The 27,949-nt window shown below is 40.6% G+C and overlaps 1 protein-coding gene across 2 annotated transcripts in view; it reads right to left on the bottom strand.

Moving 5' to 3' along the window:
* The window catches only part of cd9r (CD9 molecule related), a 32,993-nt gene extending 24,791 nt beyond the window's left edge, over positions 1-8,202 (bottom strand). Inside the window, exons 1-3 of one of the 2 annotated variants that reach the window (XM_077205745.1) lie at positions 8,066-8,202; positions 7,788-7,866; positions 11-113 (exon numbers count right to left, since the gene is read on the bottom strand). In XM_077205745.1, the coding sequence (XP_077061860.1) occupies positions 11-113; positions 7,788-7,847 (163 nt within the window). In that variant the 5' untranslated portion in view covers positions 7,848-7,866; positions 8,066-8,202. The remainder of the gene's footprint in view (positions 1-10; positions 114-7,787; positions 7,867-8,065) is intronic. The other variant, XM_077205746.1, reaches the window with a different exon arrangement.
* Positions 8,203-27,949: the final 19,747 nt, after the last annotated feature.

The raw sequence follows: 27,949 nt of genomic DNA, 5'->3' as shown, positions 1-27,949 counted from the left end.
AAGGACGAACCGATAGTGAACTGTGACGTGTTCAGATCGATGTCGAAGAATCCTCTGGTTTCAGCACCGAATCTCAGCCATATTCCCAGAGAGACTAGCCCCAAACCCACCAGCTGAAACACACACACAACAACACAACACTGCATCACAATCATCATCACTGCAACACAGTTATCATCCACTGGTGTGTATGCTAATATAGTTGTTATAGTTATCTCTATAGTATTTGGTGTGAACGGGCCTTAAGTAAACAGAAACAGAAACAGTTCAATCATCATCACTGCATCACAATCATCATCACTGTATCACAATCATCATCACTGCATCACAATCATCATCACTGCAACACAATCATCATCACTGCATCATCACTGCATCACAATCATCATCACTGCATCACAATCATCATCACTGCAACACAATCATCATCACTGCAACACAATAATCATCACTGCATCACAATCATCATCACTGCATCTCAATCATCATCACTGCATCACAATCATCATCACTGCATCACAATCATCATCACTGCATCTCAATCATCATCACTGCATCTCAATCATCATCACTGCATCTCAATCATCATCACTGCATCACAATCATCACCACTGCATCTCAATCATCACCACTGCATCTCAATCATCATCACTGCATCACAATCATCATCACTGCATCACAATCATCACCACTGCATCACAATCATCATCACTGCATCTCAATCATCATCACTGCATCACAATCATCACCACTGCATCTCAATCATCATCACTGCATCTCAATCATCATCACTGCATCACAATCATCATCACTGCATCTCAATCATCATCACTGCATCACAATCATCATCACTGCATCTCAATCATCATCACTGCATCTCAATCATCATCACTGCATCTCAATCATCATCACTGCATCACAATCATCATCACTGCATCACAATCATCATCACTGCATCTCAATCATCATCACTGCATCACAATCATCATCACTGCATCACAATCATCATCATCACTGCATCACAATCATCATCACTGCATCACAATCATCATCATCACTGCATCTCAATCATCATCACTGCATCACAATCATCATCATCACTGCATCTCAATCATCATCATCACTGCATCACATTCATCATCACTGCAACACAATCATCATCACTGCATCACAATTATCATCACTGCATCACAATCATCATCATCACTGCATCACAATCATCATCACTGCATCACAATCATCATCACTGCATCTCAATCATCATCACTGCATCTCAATCATCATCACTGCATCACAATCATCACCACTGCATCTCAATCATCATCACTGCATCACAATCATCATCACTGCATCTCAATCATCATCACTGCATCACAATCATCATCACTGCATCACAATCATCATCATCACTGCATCACAATCATCATCACTGCATCACAATCATCATCACTGCATCACAATCATCATCATCACTGCATCACAATCATCATCACTGCATCTCAATCATCATCACTGCATCACAATCATCATCACTGCATCTCAATCATCATCACTGCATCACAATCATCATCACTGCATCTCAATCATCATCACTGCATCTTAATCATCATCACTGCATCACAATCATCATCACTGCAACACAATCATCATCACTGCATCATCACTGCATCTCAATCATCATCACTGCATCTCAATCATCATCACTGCATCTCAATCATCATCACTGCAACACAATCATCATCACTGCATCACAATCATCATCACTGCATCACAATTATCATCACTGCATCACAATCATCATCACTGCATCTCAATCATCATCATCATCACTGCATCACAATCATCATCACTGCAACACAATCATCATCACTGCATCAAAATTATCATCACTGCATCACAATTATCATCACTGCATCACAATCATCATCACTGCATCACAATTATCATCACTGCATCTCAATCATCATCATCATCACTGCATCACAATCATCATCACTGCATCACAATCATCATCACTGCATCAAAATTATCATCACTGCATCACAATTATCATCACTGCATCACAATCATCATTGCATCACAATTATCATCACTGCATCACAATCATCATCACTGCATCTCAATCATCATCATCATCACTGCATCACAATCATCATCACTGCATCTCAATCATCATCATCATCACTGCATCACAATCATCATCACTGCATCTCAATCATCATCATCATCACTGCATCACAATCATCATCACTGCATCACAATCATCATCACTGCATCAAAATTATCATCACTGCATCACAATTATCATCACTGCATCACAATCATCATTGCATCACAATTATCATCACTGCATCACAATCATCATCACTGCATCTCAATCATCATCATCATCACTGCATCACAATCATCATCACTGCATCTCAATCATCATCATCATCACTGCATCACAATCATCATCACTGCAACACAATCATCATCACTGCATCAAAATTATCAACACTGCATCACAATTATCATCACTGCATCACAATCATCATTGCATCACAATTATCATCACTGCATCACAATCATCATCATCATCACTGCATCACAATCATCATCACTGCATCACAATCATCATCACTGCATCTCAATCATCATCATCATCACTGCATCACAATCATCATCACTGCATCTCAATCATCATCATCATCACTGCATCACAATCATCATCACTGCAACACAATCATCATCACTGCATCAAAATTATCATCACTGCATCACAATTATCATCACTGCATCACAATCATCATTGCATCACAATTATCATCACTGCATCACAATCATCATCATCATCACTGCATCACAATCATCATCACTGCATCACAATCATCATCACTGCATCTCAATCATCATCATCATCAATGCATCACAATCATCATCACTGCATCTCAATCATCATCATCATCACTGCATCACAATCATCATCACTGCAACACAATCATCATCACTGCATCAAAATTATCATCACTGCATCACAATTATCATCACTGCATCACAATCATCATTGCATCACAATCATCATCACTGCATCTCAATCATCATCATCATCACTGCATCACAATCATCATCACTGCAACACAATCATCATCACTGCATCAAAATTATCATCACTGCATCACAATTATCATCACTGCATCACAATCATCATTGCATCACAATCATCATCACTGCATCACAATCATCATCACTGCATCTCAATCATCATCATCACTGCATCACATTCATCATCACTGCAACACAATCATCATCACTGCATCACAATTATCATCACTGCATCAGAATTATTATCACTGCATCACAATTATCATCACTTCATCACAATCATCATTGCATCACAATTATCATCACTGCATCACAATCATCATCACTGCATCTCAATCATCATCATCACTGCATCACAATCATCATCACTGCAACACAATCATCATCACTGCATCACAATCATCATCACTGCATCACAATCATCATCACTGCATCTCAATCATCATCACTGCATCATCACTGCATCACAATCATCATCATCACTGCATCACAATTATCATCACTGCATCTCAATCATCACTGTATCACAATCATCATCACTGCATCACAATCATCATCACTGCATCACAATCATCATCACTTCAACACAATCATCATCACTGCATCACAATCATCATCACTGCATCACAATCATCATCACTGCAACACAATCATCATCACTGCATCACAATCATCATCACTGCATCTCAATCATCATCACTGTATCACAATCATCATCACTGCAACACAATCATCATCACTGCAACACAATAATCATCACTGCATCTCAATCATCATCACTGTATCACAATCATCATCACTGCAACACAATCATCATCACTGCATCACAATCATCATCACTGCATCTCAATCATCATCACTGTATCACAATCATCATCACTGCAACACAATCATCATCACTGCAACACAATAATCATCACTGCATCTCAATCATCATCACTGTATCACAATCATCATCACTGCAACACAATCATCATCACTGCATCACAATCATCATCACTGCATCTCAATCATCATCACTGCATCTCAATCATCATCACTGCATCACAATCATCATCACTGCATCACAATCATCATCACTGCATCACAATCATCATCACTGCAACACAATCATCATCACTGCATCACAATCAGCATCACTGCAACACAATCATCATCACTGCAACACAATCATCATCACTGCATCACAATCATCATCACTGCATCACAATCATCATCACTGCATCTCAATCATCATCACTGCATCACAATCATCATCACTGCATCACAATCATCATCACTGCATCACAATCATCATCACTGCAACACAATCATCATCACTGCATCTCAATCATCATCACTGCATCTCAATCATCATCACTGCATCTCAATCATCATCACTGCATCACAATCATCATCACTGCATCTCAATCATCATCACTGCATCTCAATCATCACCACTGCATCTCAATCATCATCACTGCATCACAATCATCATCACTGCATCTCAATCATCATCACTGCAACACAATCATCATCACTGCATCTCAATCATCATCACTGCATCTCAATCATCATCACTGCATCTCAATCATCATCACTGCATCACAATCATCACCACTGCATCTCAATCATCATCACTGCATCTCAATCATCATCACTGCATCACAATCATCATCACTGCATCTCAATCATCACCACTGCATCTCAATCATCATCACTGCATCACAATCATCATCACTGCATCACAATCATCACCACTGCATCTCAATCATCACCACTGCATCTCAATCATCATCACTGCATCACAATCATCACCACTGCATCTCAATCATCACCACTGCATCTCAATCATCATCACTGCATCACAATCATCACCACTGCATCTCAATCATCACCACTGCATCTCAATCATCATCACTGCATCACAATCATCATCACTGCATCTCAATCATCATCACTGCAACACAATCATCATCACTGCATCTCAATCATCATCACTGCATCTCAATCATCATCACTGCATCTCAATCATCATCACTGCATCACAATCATCACCACTGCATCTCAATCATCATCACTGCATCTCAATCATCATCACTGCATCACAATCATCATCACTGCATCTCAATCATCATCACTGCAACACAATCATCATCACTGCAACACAATCATCATCACTGCATCACAATCATCATCACTGCATCTCAATCATCATCACTGCAACACAATCATCATCACTGCATCTCAATCATCATCACTGCATCACAATCATCATCACTGCATCTCAATCATCATCACTGTATCACAATCATCATCACTGCAACACAATCATCATCACTGCAACACAATCATCATCACTGCATCTCAATCATCATCACTGCATCTCAATCATCATCACTGCATCTCAATCATCATCACTGCAACACAATCATCATCACTGCATCTCAATCATCATCACTGCATCTCAATCATCATCACTGCATCTCAATCATCATCACTGCAACACAATCATCATCACTGCATCTCAATCATCATCACTGCATCACAATCATCATCACTGCATCTCAATCATCATCACTGTATCACAATCATCATCACTGCAACACAATCATCATCACTGCAACACAATCATCATCACTGCATCACAATCATCATCACTGCATCACAATCATCATCACTGCATCACAATCATCATCACTGCATCACAATCATCATCACTGCAACACAATCATCATCACTGCATCACAATCATCATCACTGCATCACAATCATCATCACTGCATCACAATCATCATCACTGCAACACAATCATCATCACTGCAACACAATCATCATCACTGCAACACATGTGAATTGCTACTGAATCCATTAACCATGAATTTTACTGTAACTTTTAGCCTAGTAATATTAACTGCACCTTGAAATGTGGGATACATATTGAACTGTATTATATTATTAATGTAGACATTAGACATTGTATTAAAGGACCAATGGAATATAATTACAGTATTTTATAGGGGTGGAACGGTACATGTTTTCGAACCGAAATATGTATTCATATTGAACCGAAACGGTACGGGGGTCACGGTTCGGTGCATGAATTTACACGGAGAATACACGGTATAAAAATAAATAAAACTCGCGTGCAAATTAATTATTGTAATGCCGTTACATTACCGTTACATACACACATAATCTGTAGCTCCGCTTTAGGCAGTGTTTTGTCAGGTCGAAGTCTGTGGGTGCCATCTTTTGATATTCATCATATTGCATTGGTTTTCATTTCTTGTCCTCAAACAGAGCACTAATCTGTTTATTTTTAAGTTACACATTCTACATTGATTAAAAAGAAAATCAAATGTGTTTTTAATGGTAGTATTATTTTATACAGAAATATTTTTTTATAATTCAGATGGGAATAAAGTTAATGTTAATAACATTTTTAAGGAAAACAAATATATTGATCTGAAAAATCGAATTAATTCAGGTATAATTACCAAACATCTCAAGGTCTTTTTGTCTTGTAATAAACTAATTATATAAAAAATATTGTCAATGCACTACAAATAAACTGGTTCTATGCCTTTACTTTATTAATAAAACTTCAAGGTTTAAGACATTTATTTTCCTTTAATCCAGCCCCCCCACACACATCCAGAGAGAGAGAGAGAAATGTAGTAATACACTAGGTGGAACAGCCTGAGACATGCACAATTAAAAAAAAAAATTGCATTCTGCATTTTTGTTTTGCTTTTCCCTCCATCGTACCGAACCGTGACTTCTGTGTACCGTTCCTACCCTAGTATTTAATGTATTTAGGCGACTGTTTTTCATACAAATACCATAGAAACCATAAAGTGACATTTTGCCATGATAGTGAGGTGCTATAGGCACTGGTTTTATCTATGGTTATGATCTAAATGCATGATACTGGATGACCAATGGTTAATTTTAATAAAACTCAAACAGTCAGAATATTACATTTTACCAAATAAAAATGTGTTCTTTACATTTTTTTTAACAGATGTTACTGTTTTTGTTAATGAACATAAATTTTACATAGTAGTATCAGCTTGAGTTAGGATGCAGATGTACTGTCAAATATGCGTTTCGAGACAAAACGTAATATTAATATTGCAGCCTGCACTGCAAACTGTGCTGAAGATTCGTGCCAAACACAAACCTGTTTCAAGACTTGAAACAATATCCCCCATCAGCACATGCAGAAACTAAGAAATATATTTTTCTAATCAGATATTTATTTTGTTAAGGAAAAATGACAAATGTTTGAATCTTCTACCAGAGATTTGTGAAATGTTCTGACAATAAAGAGTAGTTTAAAACCACAATTAATGCTCTGGTTTCTACAACTTTTATTTAGGAGCAAACATCTGCATTTAAACTTGAAAGAAATAAAGATTTGACATTTATCGTAATAATTATCGATATTGACTGATATAATTTTTTTGGCCATTTCGCCCTGCCCTAATATCAATAATTTATTTCGGGGAATGAGTACAAGTCTTATTGGCTTGCCACACACACACACACACACACACACAGACACACACACACTACGCCACTGAACCTGCGAGCTTTTACCTGCAAATGCGCTGAAAGTGAAACTAGCGTTTATGATCCGATTATTTCATTTATGGTACGTTTTTATCAAAGGAGACATTTAGACAAGTAAATATGAATAAAAACTGAGACATACTCACAGCGAACAGAATGTTAAACAAGATCAGGAAACATTTACACAACTGCGCGCACCCGTCCATCACGAGCCGATTTAATTCACTGCAAGAAAAAGATTATATTTAATGACCCCAAAACGAGCACTGCCAATGGATTACGTCTTAATGGACTATCAGAATAATAATTAATAATAAAAAAAACATTTATATCAGTTTTTTTTTCCTAAAAAAATAAATTTTGATTATTACAATGCAAAGCACTTTGAATGCCGATAGTTTGTGCTATATATAAATAAACTTGCCTGGTCTATTACTGAATTGAAGAGCTGTGGTTAGTCTGGTTGACACCGGATAGACGCGGATGTGTTCACTGTTCACTGTTCACTCGCTGTCTGTGGTCAATGTGTCTCTGCTCAGACGTGTTCCTGCGCCAGAGCGCGAGCGCTCATTGGCCCCCGCGAGAGTGACGTCAGCGGGGCAACAGAGTTTCTGTGCTGCGGAATCGAAACCACAACCCATCGGTTTCTTACGAACACAGGGAGTGATTTTACCGCGGAAGTGTTGAATGTATCACGACAGCTACTGTACTTGTATAGATAACACACAAGCAAATTCTTTCTTGAGAATACAGACATCATTGTCAATTCTGCATCCATCCAGGGCTTTCGACATTACACTGTAATCTATGGGATTATGTTTTTAATAAGATCAGATACAATTATTAAGCTGACACATGGTCATGTTACAACCTGCATTTGCAGCATACATGAAAAAGTTATGTTACGAAAAAAATCATAAAAATAAGACGTGATCATGATTTGCCGGTACGCGATTCACGCATGCGCGTTGTAAACGGACGTTTCAATCCAATCAAAAAACAGTTAAATTATGTTTGTTTAAATAAATGATGTCCGTGCTTATGGGGGTAAATTAGAATAGAGCAGATTATATCTAATGGCTCACTAGAGTGAGAACACTACTGAAGTATTCAATGTGGTTCACCTACACCCAGGGGCGCTGCTAAGGATTTTGGGCCCCATGAAAAGAATCTTGACAGGGCCCCCAACACAGCGGAGACTTTTTTCAAATTCATTTACATAAAATCATGCGCTTTTATGGTATTTTGACTATCATTCTCATATATTTAGAAAATTGAGTTCCCTTATCATGCAATTTTAACACTAGAATGGCCACCAGCAGTCATTTTAACCGCAACATTTAAACTTTTGGTAATTATCTTTAACACTAGAACGAACAAGGCGTCATTTGGACCGTTTTGAAAATTGCATAGTCAATAACTTTGTCTAAATAAATCACAAAGCCTTGCTGCTCCCTGACTTTTCCTAAAACTACATGAATTTTAATTAAAACTAGTTTTAATATATTGTGTGAATAAAAACAGAAATATAATCATTTCTACCCATAACGTCCACAGGCAGTCATTTTGCGCTGTTTAAATTGAGTTTTGCCGACGGTCTGGATCAGATAATGTGAAAGTATATTATGTGAAGATGGTTGGCAGAGATGAATCATGCTGTATTTGAATATATGGGACATTGTAGTAGTAAATTAATACAACTCCACATCATCTTCAAGAGATGCACTGAAACCTCACAAACAGCTGATATAAGTTTGCACAGTAGCAGGTAGAGGATTTTTTATCAGAGTTCATGAAGTTAGACTGCTTGCAAGACAGCGTGGACCGCAGCAGGGTGTTGAAAGTGGGCGGAGCCTCGTATAAAGATGCCGACACCGGCTGCACGTGAGGCAAAGCCGTGCACGGAGTACTCGCTGCACCCTGCACTATCGAAACGTGCTAACTTGTCGAAAAATGCTACCTTAGAGACCTGGGGCCTCATGTACAAAGCGTGCGTACGCACAGAATAGTGCCGTACGTAGGCTACGATCATTGTCACGGGCGGTCCACTAACAATTTAGGCCTACTTACAAACCCACCTTTTCTTGTGAAATATTGGGTAACATACTGTCGACCCTTTGCCTCTTTCACTTCTCTTATTTTTTTCTCTTTCCGTTTTTGACTTCCAGATTTTTTTTGAGGCATTTTCACTTACCCTTCCGTCAAGTTGATATTCTCCCGGCGCTATAAGAGAAGTCAAGCTGTTTGTGTTGCCTGGATACAATTTGGGCGGACTGAACCATTTTATGATAATCGAGAGGGGGAGAGGGGCCCACGGACGTTTGTGTTTCATAAACGAATAAAAAATGTTGACACCAGGAAACAGCAAATAGAGTCTTTTAAAGTTAATAATTTTTACTATCAAATATATTTTTGTAGCACCACAATTTTTAGGGTGGCTTCTCTGGGCCCCCTCTTAGTCATGGGCCCCGAGAATCGTCATCGTTTACCCCCCCTTTACAGCGCCCCTGCCTACACCAGGACAGAAGTGAGTCAGTCCGGATCAGTGACGACAGAAGAGCATATAATAATGCCATAATAACATTAAAGTCAAGTGTTCACTACTATTGTGAAGCAGCATTGTGGCGTTTGAAGAGCTCATGTTTGCTGGATGGGTTAGAGAACAGGGATGTTTACAGTAGGCCTATGGGTGGAACTGTGTGCTGCTCTAAAAGGGGAACATGTGAATTACCCGTGGCCTTCATCATCATCATCATCATCTTCATCATCACACATGCTAATGTGCTGGAGGGATTAATCCATGCTCAGGGTGGGTCTGTTTCATCTCTTCATCTTCTTTCTTTGTTATTCTGAATACTTATCGGAGGCCGTATTTTTTAACTAGAGCTATTACAATAATGAGAAATGTGAATCTGCGTTTCACGCGTGGTGTCCAGGACTGTTCAAGAACATGTTGATCCTCTCCCGGTATCTGTCCGTGCGAGATATATCCAGCACCGCCAGTTTCAGAACCGGAAGTGAGGGAGGGGCGGAATTATTGATTATTGACAATGAGACAAGCATGGCGGTGAGTTGTCTAACGTTTTTGACATCATGTGGTGAAAAATCGCATATTAAGTTCTGCATTTATCTGCTAAATATTTAATTTGTGGTTAACTTTATCATCTTATTGAAGCTTGAATATGTTGTCATACTTTGTTGTATTAAGCATTGTTTCTACGGATGGTTCGATACATTTTTGCGTGTTGTAAATGGGCCTCGCGGTGACGTTTTGAATACGTTTATCAGGGGCGGATTGGCCATCGGGAATACCGGGAACAATCCCGAACGGCCGGTCCATTTCAGGCCGAAGACCGGCCGGTGGTCTAAGAGTTGTTGTTTTTTTTCTTTAATGATACGCGACCGGCCTAACCGGCCGCTTACTGCCTGAAGCGGAATGCTGTGTGTGTGTGTGTGTGTGTGTGATTCAGACCGGGCCAAACCAATACTTTCAATCTGAGGAGGGATGCGAGCGGCCCCTCTTAACTTGGACTGATCCTCGTTTTTCCTGACATCCGATTGGCTCTAACTAGGCGCCGATCAAAGGAGTTTACTTTTGATCATGTTTGGCGGGTTTGTGTGAATGCAATGCAACAGAGACGGACGGTAAAAATGGCGAAAAGAAGGAGAGATTACTGTCTATGGAAAGAAGAGAAAGAAATGGGTGGGGCCGAAAAAATAAGAATTAAAAAGAAAAGATATTTGGCACAAGAGGCAGCTAAATGCACCAAATTAACAGACCTTTTCCGTAGTGGAAAGAGTGCTGTGGCAGCCGGAGGTGCAGATGAGGAAGGACCCAGCAGCATGGACAGGACAGGTGCACGATTAGGGATATATTGGTGATTTATAATACACTTAAATTGTTTATATTTGCATTTAAATATAGGCATTTATTACATGGCTTGGTAGAATTCCAATGTAGCATGCGGTGTTATTTCTTGATAACAGACCGCTGTTAAGTATAAAGCCCCGTTCACACCGCCAGCGACACGCAGCGACAAAGCGACATGATCCCATTCATTTCAATGGAGCGCTGGCGACATCCGACGACACGAGCGGCATCGACCGTTGGCGACAGAATCTGGGCGTGTCAAGCGACAAGAGACAAGCGACAAAAGTTGAGAAATTTCAACTTTATGCAAATGAGAAGCGATTTTCGCGAGCGACAACCAATAGGAAAGAAGCCTTTTGAGTGGAGCTCACGTCACCGTTTCGAGTGCAGGGAAGACAGAAGAGTTTGAGGATGATTGCATTGTTTTATATGATTTAACTGTAACCACATATATGGATATAATAAAATGATGCATGGAAAAGAAACTGTCGACAGTCTCAGTGAGTTTAATTCATTCTTTTATATGCAAGTTTAGTAGCCTCCTGCTGCAGTTCATTTTACAGTTTCCCCTGCATTGTGTTGACTATTAGGGACAAGAAAATTGATTATTTGTCAAATACGAATGACGTTTTAGTAATTTATGACAGTATGAGTGAGTTTAATTTGTTGATTGATCGATCGTTAATCTAGTAAATTATTTAATCCACTGAACACTGCTATGATAATATAAAAACACTCCCCCAACAGCATACTGTTTCTTTTTAGCCTAATTCCTAGTCAAATTAAAATTATATAGTTGTATATATCACTTGTGATGGTATTTTGTATAGATATGGCCGGATGTGCAGTCATGTACCAAGAAACCGCTAGTCTGATCGAGACGAATCCACCGTCAGAAGTTTGGAAACATAGGTCGATAGCTAAGCGCCAATGCCCAAATGCCAAAATATTGATAGTAAGGGGTCGTAAAATTCAATCAAAGTCACGTGTCAGTCATTTTTTACGTGTTTTTTCACATAAATGTCTATAACTCTGAAGTGAATTGAGATATCTTCACCAAAATTGACACACAGATGTAGGGGCTCACTCTGAGGACACATGAAAAAAATTGTAGGACTGAGCCTCTTGGTGGCGCTATAATGGAATAAAACATGAAAATCCCATTGATTTCAATGCAGTTTTGTGATGAGAAATGCTATACTTAATGAGCACATTGCTGTAACATTACGAAACTCCGAATTTGTTACCAGCACCTTGCCTTGTAGGTACTCAAAAGATTGCGAGACAGCGCCACCTGTTGGTCAAAAGTTAAAATTAAAATTCCAAAAATGCTAATACCTTTTGAAAAAATATGCTTATTGTAATGACACTGGTCTTAACAGATTCCTTGGGTCATGCCGAGAACATAGATACCAAGTTTGACGTATTTGGACGAACTTCCTGTCCACCATCTTTATTTACTTTCAAAACCTTCTTTTTCGAACTTCTCCTAGACCATTCGTCCGATTTTCACCAAGATCGAATCATATCATCTCCAGACCATGCCGACTAAAAGTTATGGATTTCGTGACGATAGACGTAACCGTTTTCGTATACCGCAGCAGCAAAGTTGAGGCATGCTGCCAAAATGACTATTAAGTCTTTATCTCTGCAATGCCTTGATATTTTGACACCAAACTTTGTATTTGTATGTGCCACCTCACTGTGACCACACCACATACATTTCGTAACTGCGCCACCTATTGGTCGAAAGTGATAATCCATTAAATCATCTTAAAAGTTACTGTATATATGATTTTTTAGCCATTTGCCTAAATTAATTTTTAAATGTCTTTAATTGCTCATTGCTGCAGTTGGTCTGAAACTCCCAGCCATGTTGGCATGTCTTGTCGTCTGCTTTTGCGCTTGGCCCTGGTAATGGCTGCTTGCAGCTATATTTAGGGGCCAAGCACCGAAGGTGCGGAGGCACCTATTGTATCTGTTCCGGTTCTTATTATTAGGGGCCAAGCACCGAAGGTGCGGAGGCACCTATTGTATCTGTTCCGGTTCTTCTTATTATTCTTCTTCTTCTTCTTCTTCTTCTTCTTCTTCTTCTTCCGACTGGGCGTCTATGGCAGCCCCTAGAACCGTGTCCGGGAAAGTTGTTCCGGTTTGACATTCTGATAGAGGACAGTCCCAACAGTAATTGCACCAATTTTGGTGTCTCTAACTCATTGCCTCTAGCGCCACCACCTGTCCAAAGTTTCACTTTTATTATGCTAATAACTTTTGAACCGTTAGGCCTATCAACAAAATTCTTTTTTCCTCTGATTCCTGAGCTCATGACGATTCGATCGCACCCTATGACGTCATTTTCCGTCATAAAATATGGCCGCCATTTTGAATTGTCCAAAAAACCTACTTTTGCGAACTCGTCCTAGACGGTTTGTCCGATTCTCACCAAAATCGCACCAGATCATCTCCAGGCATTGGCGACAAAAAGTTATGGAATTCAAGTCGATTCGTCAAACCACTTTTGATAAATGCGCAAACAAATTTTACGTAGCGCTTGCGAAAACAGACGTAAGGCTGTATCTCCGCAACGCTTAATCGTATTCAGACCAAACTTGGTACATGTCATCACAAGCATGACCTGAGGCTACATGCTGCGTTTCGGCACAGCGCCACCTACTGGTCCGGAGATATGAAAAACGGCTATTTTTGCTCATAACTTCTGAACGGTTTGTCCAAAAATCATAAAAGTGGTCTCTGTAGATTCAGGGCGTCATGCCGAGTCGACTGATATCGAATTTTCCCAGATCGGCCATTTTGGCTGTCGGCCATTTTGAATTATGTGCTAAAATGCTGTATTTTTTGAACGCATGAACGAATTGTTACGAAACTCGGTATGGGTCATCGTTACGATGCCCTGAAGGAGCCTGAGAAGTTTCGAAACAGCGCCACCTAGTGGTAAAATTTATTTTTCAAATGCTTATAACTCTGGCTGTGGTTGACTTATTTTCACAGGAGTCATCTCGTTGAGGTCCTGAATCCTTGCCGAGTCCACAGATACCAAACATGCTAGGTTTCAACTTACGGTTTGTGTAGCGTTGTGATTTAGCGCTTAAAAAACATTTGCCGATATCTTCGAAACCGCTAGTCCGATCGAGACGAAACCACCGTCAGAAGTTTGTAACCATAGCTTGTTAACTATATGTGAGAGCCCAAATGCCAAAATATTGATGGTAAGGGGTAGTAAAATCAAATCAAAGTCACGTGTCAGTCATTTTTGATGCTTTTTTTCATATAAATGTCTAAAACTCCGAAGCAAATTAAGATATTTTCACCAAATTTGGCACACACATGTATGGGCTCATTCCAAGGACACATGAAAAAAATTGTGAGATTTTGCCTCTTGGTGGCGCTATAATAGAACAAAACATGAAAATCCCATTGATTTCAATGCAGTTTTGTGATGTGAAATGCTATACTTAATGAACACATTGATGTAACATTATGAAACTCAGAATTTGTTACCAGCACCTTGCCTTGAAGGTACTCAAAAGATTTCAAGACAGCGCCACCTGTTGGTCAAAAGTTAAAATTACATTTCCAAAAATGCTAATAACTTTTTTTTAAATGTGCTTATTGTAATGACACTGGTCTTAATAGATTCCTTGGGTCATGCCGAGAACATAGATACCAAGTTTGACGTATTTGGACGAACTTCCTGTCCGCCATCTTTATTTACTTTCAAAACCTTCTTTTTCGAACTTCTCCTAGACCATTCGTCCGATTTTCACCAAAATCGAATCGTGTCATCTCCATACCGTGCCGACTAAAAGTTATGGATTTCGTGACGATAGACGAAACCGTTTTCGTATACCGCAGCAGCAAAGTTGAGACATGCTGCCAAAATGACTATTAAGTCTTTATCTCTGCAATGCCTTGATATTTTGACACCAAACTTTGTATGTGTCATTGTCACCTCACTCTGACCACATCACATCGATTTCGTAACTGCGCCACCTATTGGTCGAAAGTCATAATCCATTAAATCATCTTAAAAGTTACTGTATATATGATTTTTTAGCCATTTGCCTAAATTCATCTTTAAATGTCTTTAATTGCTCCTTGCTGCTGTCGGTCTGAAACTTCCAGCCATGTTGGCATGTCTTGTCGTCTGCGTTTGCGCTTGGCCCCGGAATGGCTGCTTGCAGCTATATTTATTATTATTATTCTTCTTCTTCTTCTTCTTCCGACTGGGCGTCTATGACAGCCCCTAGAACCGTGTCCGGGAAAGTTGTTCCGGTTTGACATTCTGATAGAGGACAGTCCCAACAGTAATTGCACCAATTTTGGTGTCTCTAACTCATTGCCTCTAGCGCCACCACCTGTCCAAAGTTTCACTTTTATTATGCTAATAACTTTTGAACCGTTAGGCCTATCAACAAAATTCTTTTTTCCTCTGATTCCTGAGCTCATGACGATTCGATCGCACCCTATGACGTCATTTTCCGTCATAAAATATGGCCGCCATTTTGAATTGTCCAAAAAACCTACTTTTGCGAACTCGTCCTAGACGGTTTGTCCGATTCTCACCAAAATCGCACCAGATCATCTCCAGGCATTGGCGACAAAAAGTTATGGAATTCAAGTCGATTCGTCAAACCACTTTTGATAAATGCGCAAACAAATTTTACGTAGCGCTTGCGAAAACAGACGTAAGGCTGTATCTCCGCAACGCTTAATCGTATTCAGACCAAACTTGGTACATGTCATCACAAGCATGACCTGAGGCTACATGCTGCGTTTCGGCGCAGCGCCACCTACTGGTCCGGAGATATGAAAAACGGCTATTTTCGCTCATAACTTCTGAACGGTTTGTCCAAAAATCATAAAAGTGGTCTCTGTAGATTCAGGGCGTCATGCCGAGTCGACTGATATCGAATTTTCCCAGATCGGCCATTTTGGCTGTCGGCCATTTTGAATTATGTGCTAAAATGCTGTATTTTTTGAACGCATGAACGAATTGTTACGAAACTCGGTATGGGTCATCGGTACGATGCCCTGAAGGAGCCTGAGAAGTTTCGAAACAGCGCCACCTAGTGGTAACATTTATTTTTCAAATGCTTATAACTCTGGCTGTGGTTGACTTATTTTCACGGGAGTCATCTCGTTGAGGTCCTGAATCCTTGCCGAGTCCACAGATACCAAACATGCTAGGTTTCGACTTACGGTTTGTGTAGCGTTGTGATTTAGCGCTTAAAAAACATTTGCCGATATCTTCGAAACCGCTAGTCCGATCGAGACGAAACCACCGTCAGAAGTTTGGAACCATAGCTTGTTACCTATATGTGAGAGCCCAAATGCCAAAATATTGATGGTAAGGGGTAGTAAAATCAAATCAAAGTCACGTGTCAGTCATTTTTGATGCTTTTTTTCATATAAATGTCTAAAACTCCGAAGCGAATTGAGATATTTTCACCAAATTTGGCACACATATGTATGGGCTCATTCCAAGGACACATGAAAAAAAAATGTGAGATTTTGCCTCTTGGTGGCGCTATAATAGAACAAAACATGAAAATCCCATTGATTTCAATGCAGTTTTGTGATGTGAAATGCTATACTTAATGAACACATTGCTGTAACATTATGAAACTCAGAATTTGTTACCAGCACCTTGCCTTGAAGGTACTCAAAAGATTTCAAGACAGCGCCACCTGTTGGTCAAAAGTTAAAATTACATTTCCAAAAATGCTAATAACTTTTTTTAAAATGTGCTTATTGTAATGACACTGGTCTTAATAGATTCCTTGGGTCATGCCGAGAACATAGATACCAAGTTTGACGTATTTGGACGAACTTCCTGTCCGCCATCTTTATTTACTTTCAAAACCTTCTTTTTCGAACTTCTCCTAGACCATTCGTCCGATTTTCACCAAAATCGAATCGTGTCATCTCCATACCGTGCCGACTAAAAGTTATGGATTTCGTGACGATAGACGAAACCGTTTTCGTATACCGCAGCAGCAAAGTTGAGACATGCTGCCAAAATGACTATTAAGTCTTTATCTCTGCAATGCCTTGATATTTTGACACCAAACTTTGTATGTGTCATTGTCACCTCACTCTGACCACATCACATCGATTTCGTAACTGCGCCACCTATTGGTCGAAAGTGATAATCCATTAAATCATCTTAAAAGTTACTGTATATATGATTTTTTAGCCATTTGCCTAAATTCATCTTTAAATGTCTTTAATTGCTCCTTGCTGCAGTTGGTCTGCCACTCCCACCCATGATGGCATCTGTTGCCGCTTCTTGCGCTTGGCCCCGGTAATGGCTGCTTGCAGCTATATTTCTTCTTCTTCTTCTTCTTCTTCCGACTGGGCGTCTATGGCAGCCCCTAGAACCGTGTCCGGGAAAGTTGTTACGGTTTGACATTCTGATAGAGGACAGTCCCAACATTAAATACACCAATTTTGGTGTCTCTAACTCATTGCCTCTAGCGCCACCACCTGTCCAAAATTTCACTTTTATTATGCTAATAACTTTTGAACCGTTAGGCCTATCAACAAAATTATTTTTTCCTCTGATTCCAGAGCTCATGACGATTCGATCGCACCCTATGACGTCATTTTCCGTCATAAAACTATGGCCGCCATTTTGAATTGTTCAAAAAACCTACTTTTTCAAACTCGTCCTAGACGGTTTGTCCAATTTTCACCAAAATCGCACCAGATCATCTTCAGGCAGTGGGGACAAAAAGTTATGGAATTCAAGTTGATTTGTCAAACCGTTCTCGAATACCGCGCAAATTAATTTTATGTAGCGCTTGTGAAAACAAACGTAAGGCTGTATCTCCGCAACGCTTTATCGTATTGAGACCAAACTTGGTACATGTTATCACAAGCATGACCTGAGGCTACATGCTGCGTTTCGGCGCAGCGCCACCTACTGGTCCGGAGATACAGAAAATGGCTATTTTTGCTTATAACTTCTGAACGGTTTGTCCAAAAATCATAAAAGTGGTCTCGTTAGATTCAGGGCGTCATGTGAAGTCGACTGATATCCAATTTTCCCAGATCGGCCATTTTGGCTGTCGGCCATTTTGAATTATGTGCTAAAATGCTGTATTTTCTGAACGCATGAACGCATTGTTACAAAACTCGGTATGGGTCATCAGTACGATGCCCTGAAGGAGCCTGAGAAGTTTCGAAGCAGCGCCACCTAGTGGTAAATTTTATTTTTCAAATGCTTATAACTCTGGCTGTGGTTGACTTATTTTCACGGGAGTCATCTCGTTAGGTTCCTGAATCCTTGCCGAGTCCACAGATACCAAACATGCTAGGTTTTGCATTACGGTTTGTTTAGCGTTGTGATTTAGCGCTTAAAAAACATTTACCGATATCTTCGAAACCGTTAGTCCGATCGAGACGAAACCACCGTCAGAAGTTTAAAACCATAGCTTGTTAACTGTATCTAAGAGCCCAAATGCCAAAATATTGATGGTAAGGGGTAGTAAAATCAAATCAAAGTCACGTGTCAGTCCTTTTTGATGCTTTTTTTCATATAAATGTCTAAAACTCCGAAGCGAATTGAGATATTTTCACCAAATTTGGCACACACATGTATGGGCTCATTCCAAGACACATGAAAAAAAATTGTGAGATTTTGCCTCTTGGTGGCGCTATAATAGAACAAAACATGAAAATCCCATTGACTTCAATACAGTTTTGTGATGTAAAATGCTATACTTAACAAATGCATTGCTGTAACATTATGAAACTCAGAATTTGCCACCAGCACTATCTCCTGAAGGTACTCAAAAGATTTTGAGAGAGCGCCTCCTTTTGGTCAAAAGTTAAAATTATATTTCCAAAAATGCTAATAACTTTTGAAGGAATTTGCCTATTGTAATCACTCTGGTCTTAATTGATTCCTTGGGTAATGCTGAAAACAAAGATACCGATTTTGCCAAAGTCAGCCAAACTTCCTGTCTGCCGTCTTGATTTTCACTAAATACTTACTTTTTCTAACTCCTCCTAGACCGTTTGTCCGATTTTCACCAAAATCGAATCGTATCTTCTCCAGACCGTGCCGATTAAAAGTTATGGATTTCGTGTTGATAGACGAACCCTTTTTTCGTATACCACAGCATCAAAGTTGAGGCATGCTGCCAAAATGACTATTCAGGCTTTATCTCTGCAATGCCTTGACATTTTGACACCAAACTTTGTATGTGTCATTGTCACCTCACTCTGACCACATCAAATCGATTTCGTAACTGCGCCACCTATTTGTTGAAAGTGATAAACCATTAAATCATCTTATAAGTTACTTTATATATGATTTTTCAGCCATTTTGCCAAAATTCTCTTAAAATGTCTTTAATTGCTCCTTGCTGCAGTTGCTCTGCCACTCCCACCCATGATGGCATCTGTTGCCGCTTCTTGCGCTTGGCCCCGGTAATGGCTGCTTGCAGCTATATTTATTACTGATGTTCTTCTCATGTTCTTCTCAGCTGTACAATCAGTAAGCAGAGGCAGGGAGAGTTGAAAGTGAGGACACACACACACAAATCTCTATTTTATGGGACTGCATTGTAGTTTTTGAGTATCTGAGTGGGTATCTGGTAGTATTTGTAACTATTTTATCACTCCGACTGACTGTACACATGACATGCTGGTAGTTAGCAGTATACTGTGACTTATGTGTTCGAGATTAGGTTTTGCTGACCTGGTTGTGTTCAGTGCAGTGGTGACTTGCTTATACTACCTGAAGAGGCAGGTATCATCCTAAAATTTCTTGAAGGTCTTCAGTGTAATCTGATTCTCTTTCTACCATAAAAACACTATTAGATTTAAAATAACTGCAAAAAATCCTTCTGCTCGTGCACCAAGGGCACTCGCGTAAAAGGCCTCTCCATCTTAAAGTCCAGGGCTGAATTTCAGTCCCAGTACGTCCCTGACGTTTATCTTGTGAATGTGTTAAAGTGTTTGTTCCACGTTCCTCTGTTATATGCATTGTTTGTTGAGTTAATGTTACCTTATAGTTGAGGTTATTGTGTGTGGTGCTTTCATCTCTTGTAGAGACATATATGGGGGTAAAACTGTTGCATTATTCCAAAATAAATAGATTATGATCCACAAATAAATGTAAAGAGATTCACAAAAATATATCAAATTCACAAATAAATAGATTAAGATCCACAAATAAATGTAAAGAGTTTCACAAAAAAATATAAAAATCACAAATAAATAAAATGAGATTTGCAAATAAAAATATATATTTACAAATGTGTTTTATGCCACAAACACAACTCGGCCGTGGCATTTATTTGTGAATCGGTTCCTGTGCATTTGTGAATCCCCTCACGCATCTGTGGATTTTGAAACACTTCTAGCGTCGACATGCAGACAAATCCACAAATAAGTGACTCCACCCACCGTTTACTCAAGCCAATCAGAGAACGGCCACATTGAGCCGACCAATCGTAGCACGTTCTCGCTAAAACCAATCACGTTAGGCTTTACACTCGGGGCGAGAACTGGATCTGGGGTGCGTTTCCCAAAGCCAACTATGGTTGCAAGTTCCGTCGTTACCAATAGAGTTCAATGGAAATTGCTATCATAGTTGGCCAACAATGCTTTTGGGAAACGCACCCCTGATTAATTTTGCAGATATTTGCACCCCTGAAAGCAGCTGTAATGGGAGCTTAATTCAAATGAGCTGTTTGTGTGGTTAAAACACCCCGTTTCCAAAAGATTGTTGGAGTTTAAAGCTTCTTTATATTTATTATTCTTTATTATTAACTCAGGATTACACACAAATGATCATCACAGATCCCGAGCATCTTAACACCCTCTACCGGAGTCAAGCGGCGCGTCAAAAGCAAAGCCGATTATCTTCCCTGCCGTAGCAGTTTCACATCATGTAAAACTAACATGTTTGCAGTGTAACACATTTTGCCCATGACGTCTGTTTTCTTCCCTGAAGATATATGACGTATAATCTTCTTTATTGACTATGCTGGCTACATGAAAATTCATGGTTCGTGATAGTGTCTACACTGGACGCGGCGCAGCGCGACACGATGATTCACTGATAGTAAACGGATGCCCGTTCTTCTTCTGAAGTAGCGGCGACAACACGCAACTACACGCTACTACACACTACTACACGCAACTACACACTACTACACGCTACTACACGCAACTACACGCTACTACACGCAACTACACGCTACTACACGCAACTACACGCAACTACACGCTACTACACGCTACTACACGCAACTACACGCTACTACACGCTTCTACACGCAACTACACGCTACTACACACAACTACACGCAACTACACGCAACTACACGCTACTACACGCAACTACACGCAACTACACGCAACTACACGCAACTACACGCTACTACACGCTACTACACGCAACTACACGCAACTACACGCTACTACACGCTACTACACGCAACTACACGCTACTACACGCAACTACACGCTACTACACGCTACTACACGCAACTACACGCTACTACACGCTACTACACGCTACTACACGCAACTACACGCTACTACACGCTACTACACGCTACTACACGCAACTACACGCTACTACGCAACTACACGCTACTACACGCTACTACACGCAACTACACGCTACTACACGCAACTAAACGCTATTACACGCAACTACACGCCAATACACGCAACTACACGCAACTACACGCTACTACACGCAACTACACGCTACTACACGCAACTACACGCTACTACACGCAACTACGCGCTACTACACGCAACTACACGCTACTACACGCTACTACACGCAACTACACGCTACTACACGCAACTACACGCCAATACACGCCACTACACGCTACTACACGCAACTACACGCAACTACACGCAACTACACGCTACTACACGCTACTACATGCTACTACACGCAACTACACGCTACTACACGCAACTACACGCTACTACACGCTACTACCCGCAACTACACGCTACTACACGCAACTACACGCAACTACACACCAATACACGCAACTACACGCTACTACACGCAACTACACGCTACTACACGCAACTACACGCAACTACACGCTACTACACGCTACTACACGCTACTACACGCAACTACACGCTACTACACGCTACTACACGCAACTACACGCTACTACACGCAACTACACGCAACTACACGCTACTACACGCAACTACACGCTATTACACGCAACTACACGCCAATACACGCAACTACACGCTACTACACGCTACTACACGCAACTACACGCTACTACACGCTACTACACGCAACTACGCGCTACTACACGCAACTACACGCTACTACACGCTACTACACGCAACTACACGCTACTACACGCAACTACACGCCAATACACGCCACTACACGCAACTACACGCTACTACACGCAACTACACGCAACTACACGCAACTACACGCTACTACACGCTACTACACGCTACTACACGCAACTACACGCTACTACACGCAACTACACGCTACTACACGCTACTACCCGCAACTACACGCTACTACACGCAACTACACGCAACTACACACCAATACACGCAACTACACGCTATTACACGCAACTACACGCCAATACACGCAACTACACGCTACTACACGCTACTACACGCAACTACACGCTACTACACGCTACTACACGCAACTACACGCTACTACACGCTACTACACGCAACTACACGCTATAACACGCTACTACACGCTACTACACGCAACTACACGCTACTACACGCTACTACACGCTACAACACGCTACTACACGCTACAACACGCAACTACACGCAACTACACGCTACTACACGCTACTACACGCAACTACGGAGGACACATCATCTGCACATTTGCTCCATTGTCCAGTGTAGAAAGCCTCGCACGGGTTAGACACGATGTAATAAATTACAAAACGGATGATTTTGTCTTTTAAAGCACAATCGTTGTGACAAATAGCTAGCTATAGGACATAAATATTATGTAGAAGACAGAATATCAGCCCAAATGACCATCATTGAAGATGTAACAGCGTGTGGCTAATGGGGTTTTGAGTGGATAATGCAATGCTGAAAAAATACATCTTTACATTTATTTTGGATGCTGTAAGTAACTTTTACAATACAATATTATTAAGTCTGATATTCATATGAAATATTATTTGTGTGATCAAGCGTTTTAACGGATAAATTCAAATCTCTTGTCTGCTGGGCATTTCATTTTAAATGCATGTTATATATTTAATCATTAGATCCACGGACCTGATATTTAAAACTTGACTGAAGAAGTGGGGAAAGCTGTTGTGACAGTAATTTCCCCAATATTACACAAACTCGCGTATGTATCACACGGTTGAATCAAGTTATTCATTAATCAGCAACGCATTGATGCTTTTCTGTTTTATCATGAATAACGTGACGCTTCCATAACACGTTGTTCCCATAACGCAAGTGTGTTTCTCTGGCATTTTCAAAGGCTCATAAAAATGTGTGCATTAAAACATGTGTGTTGTTTAATTGATTTGGTGAGAAACGGTATGTCAGCTATATTTAATTCTTTGCATAGTGATTGTTCTATATCTAGCCATATAATATCAGATTGGGTGGGGTGAATCCATTTGTATATGTATTGCAGTTGGTTAGCCATTGAGTAATATTGGAAATTTGGTGCTTCTAGTCCTCCTTGAACCTTACTTTTTTGTAGTGTAGTGAGTTTTATCCTTGGTATTTTATTTTTCCAATAGAAGCGATTTATAATGGAGTCTAGTGATTTAAACCAGGTGAGTGTGGGGTGGGTTGGAATCATTGAGAATAGGTAATTAATTTTTGGTAAAATCGTCATTTTTATTGCTGCTATCCTGCCGATTATGGAGATTGGAAGGTTGAGCCACCTGTGCAAATCGTCTTCTATTTTTTTTAGCAGTGGTGTGAAGTTGAGTGTTACCAACTCTGACAGTCTGGAGGAAATCTTAATGCCTAAGTAAGTGATGTGATCATGACATATAGATATTGGTGATTGATGGGGTGCCACATCCCATTTGGTTTTATGTAAAGGGAGTATGGAAGATTTGTTCCAGTTTATTGCATAGTCTGATATTTTTGAGAAGGACTGGATTGTTTTAATTATTTCTTGAGTAGATGCTAGGGGTTCTTGTATATATAGTAGGATATCATCTGCATAAAGTGAGATTTTATGTGTTTGTTGTGGTGTTTCAATACCTTTGATTGCTGGGTTTTGACGGATAGCTGCTGCTAAGGGTTCAATAAAAATCGTGAATAGGGATGGAGAGAGTGGACATCCCTGCCTCGTCCCCCTGTGCAGTGTGAAGCTTTGTGATGTTAGTCCATTGGTTGTGACTGTGGCCAATGGTGATGTGTATAAAATCTTGATCCAGTTAATAAATGACTAAATGGTCGGGCTTTTTAAAAGTAGGAGTTTGTCCCCTTTCCCCATACAGACAAGAGTTTTTTCCTACCCACATCCTGCTTCTAATTGGCTCTGACCCAGATGGCAACGGGTACTAGCCAATCAGAGGCAGAGCAGGGCAATCTGTTTTTTTCTGGTTAAGAAAACGTCAGTGAGTGATGTTTAAATGAAAATACGCGCGAGTTGCAACTGATGGAGACCGGCGCGAACACTTGCATTTTCCTTACTTGGATATGCGTCAAAATCTTGTGTTTATTTGTGATAATCTTAATCTGTATTATTATTGTCTAACCTGTATTAAGACTGACATTTGACGAATTGCTTTGTTCCTTTTTTGGATAAAAGCGTCTTCTAAATATGTAGCCTAAATGTAATAATAATAATGATAATAATTATTATTATTTGCGTTTATAACTATAAATGAGTTACCTAAACAGGAGGCCTGGTTGAATCAGCCGGCACAAACTGGGGGAGGAGCCACAAATCCGTGAGTACAGTTTACAGACCCTTGGGAGCGGATCGCGAAAGCGTGGGCACGGTTTATGAATTTGTGGGTAGATTGCAAAAACTGAAGGCACAAAAGGATTTACTAATCTAAAAGAGCACGGATTAGGGACTCGTGGGCACGATTTGTTAAACCGAGGGAACAGTTTAGGTTTAATTCGTGAGTACAGTTTATAAACTCAGGGGACGGCTTGCAAAACCGTCGCCACGGATCGTTTTTTTCCCCCCACAGGTGTTACTTCCCGGGCTGCGTAGTACGCTGTCCACATGGATGTAAATTGACGATCTGTACCCACAGTTTGAAATCCGTCCCCACGGATTGTAAAACCATGCACAGTTTATTTATTTTTCTCTTAGCGGAACCCAGGGGGGCTCCTTAGGAAAATTTGCTTGTTTTCACAGGCCTGGTTGCTTATTTGTCTCGCGAGATCTGGCAACACTGGTTCCGAGACTGGTGGTGCTGCAGCTGGATACTATTGGTCCGTGCGGGGAGTTTTCATCAAACCCGTATTTACACTGCACACGTGTGCGCGCGTTGAGCCTGGGTGAAGCCTTACGGTACTGATCCATTTTTGCGACACGACTGAAGCGTGGTGTCGCACGCCTCTCCACATTTGTAAATTGATGGGCGTTCCTCAAGTTTACCGCTATGGGCGTGGTTTTGACCCAGCGGCCAGTCTAGAACAAAGGCCCCTCGAGAGACTACTTCTATTGGATAGACGCGTCGCGTTTGACGGATTCATTTGCATAAAGATGGGCATCGGCCAGCTTTTTGACGCGCAGCATTTTTCCAAATGAAGCGCCGCCTTCCCGGGATGCTTTGCGGGTGCGTTAAAGTCGCGTGACGTCACCCATAGGAATAAAGTGGAGTGCGGCGCGACTGAAGTGTCGCACGGACAAGTGGATCAGCACCGTCAAGCCTTGTTTATACTCGACGCATCCGCACGAGCCCGGCAAAAGGTGCGCGTGGCAAAAATAACGTCATTGCGGCGTGGGCGGTTGTGCGCGCTGGGTGCGCAAGACCTCATTTCGCCTGGCGGTGTGCACGCCACTTTTTGTAACATCGCGCGCGGCGCCGCACCCGAGGATGAACGACTAGTTAGTCACTCCTTCCGCACCAGGATTTGAATAGGCTACACTACAGTCAGAAAACATTGTGTCAGCAGTACAGCTTTAAAGTACAAAAACAGCTTATTCGCTCCTACAAACTGCACTAGGCGCACACACCGACACGCAATGAGCGTCTGGCGACGGCGCACCAGGATTAAAAAAAGAGAACTACAAAACAGCATTTAACCCTTACGAAATGCACCATAATCGCACAGATATACCTACAGTACAAATGTGGCAGAGGTGACGGCGCAGGGTGTGGAAGAGAGAACATTTTGGTGTCAGTGCACAGCAAGCCTATAACTGTTAGCCCACCATCAGATAACAAACACAAGCCAATATAAGGGTTTTAAAAATAATAAATAAATGAATAATTTACGTTTTTTACACATTTGCAGCTGCACAGCTAACTTTAGCACAGTGAGCGTATGGCTCGCTCATAGGCTGAGCTGCGGCAACTGCACATCCAATGGCGCGGGCGCCTCTGACGTGAATGGAGCAGAACAGACTTTCCTCCTGGCTCTTATTTCCATTGAAAAGGAGAGACTCATGAAATTGAGAAAAACACCCAAAAAAGAGGACTTTTACAACAAAGTTATTGACACCTTTGTCCAGAGGGATAGACGCATGGACTTCATCTACAACGGTTTCCCGTTAGCGACCACAGCTCTTTTTCTTCATAGGACGCTTCCAACGCTAGGCGCCGCTAGATGCTAAGTAGCTTGAAGCGCGGAGTGAGTGAGAGCGAGTGGATCACGTGACATGAAGCACGCTCGGTCTCTGCCTCAATGTTGATAATTCAAGACAGCATGAGAACTGACTGCGCATGCGCAAATCTACGTAAACTACGTTCTATAGACCAAAGAGGCACTGCTAACCTCTGCCTCAACGGCCATGGCCTTGGATTTTCTGCATGAAACAATGATTTTTAGGAGCAAACAATGGCAAAAGAAGGATATTATATGTGTATTCCTGAAATTTTTTGTTATAAAAATTAATATTTGGAATAAAATAAATGCAATTAATAATGTGGTGAATTAATAAAGCTCTTGGAATTAATAAATGTAATGTCAACATTTCCTTTGGTGAGGCACTGCCTACCCTGACCGCACGTCCCTGTTCTATACACACAGAGACATTTGCATTGATGGGCGACCATAAAAGCCTCTCATTGTGTGAATAGGAACACAATTTGCATTAAGCACCCAGTTTGCACTTGTCTAAAGTAACCGCTTACATTTACAAAATAAGCCTACAATAGCAGAAGTAAGCCCTGCTGATGAAATTAAATGGGAACTGAAACGAAATAGAAAGTAAAGCTGATAGAACAGATGTGTTATCATTGCTATTTG

Source organism: Siphateles boraxobius, unplaced genomic scaffold, assembly GCF_051911475.1.
Source record: "Siphateles boraxobius isolate OS27281-9 unplaced genomic scaffold, OSU_SipBor_1 54, whole genome shotgun sequence".
Lineage (NCBI taxonomy): Eukaryota > Metazoa > Chordata > Actinopteri > Cypriniformes > Leuciscidae > Siphateles > Siphateles boraxobius.
This window is presented reverse-complemented; position numbering and strand designations above follow the sequence as displayed.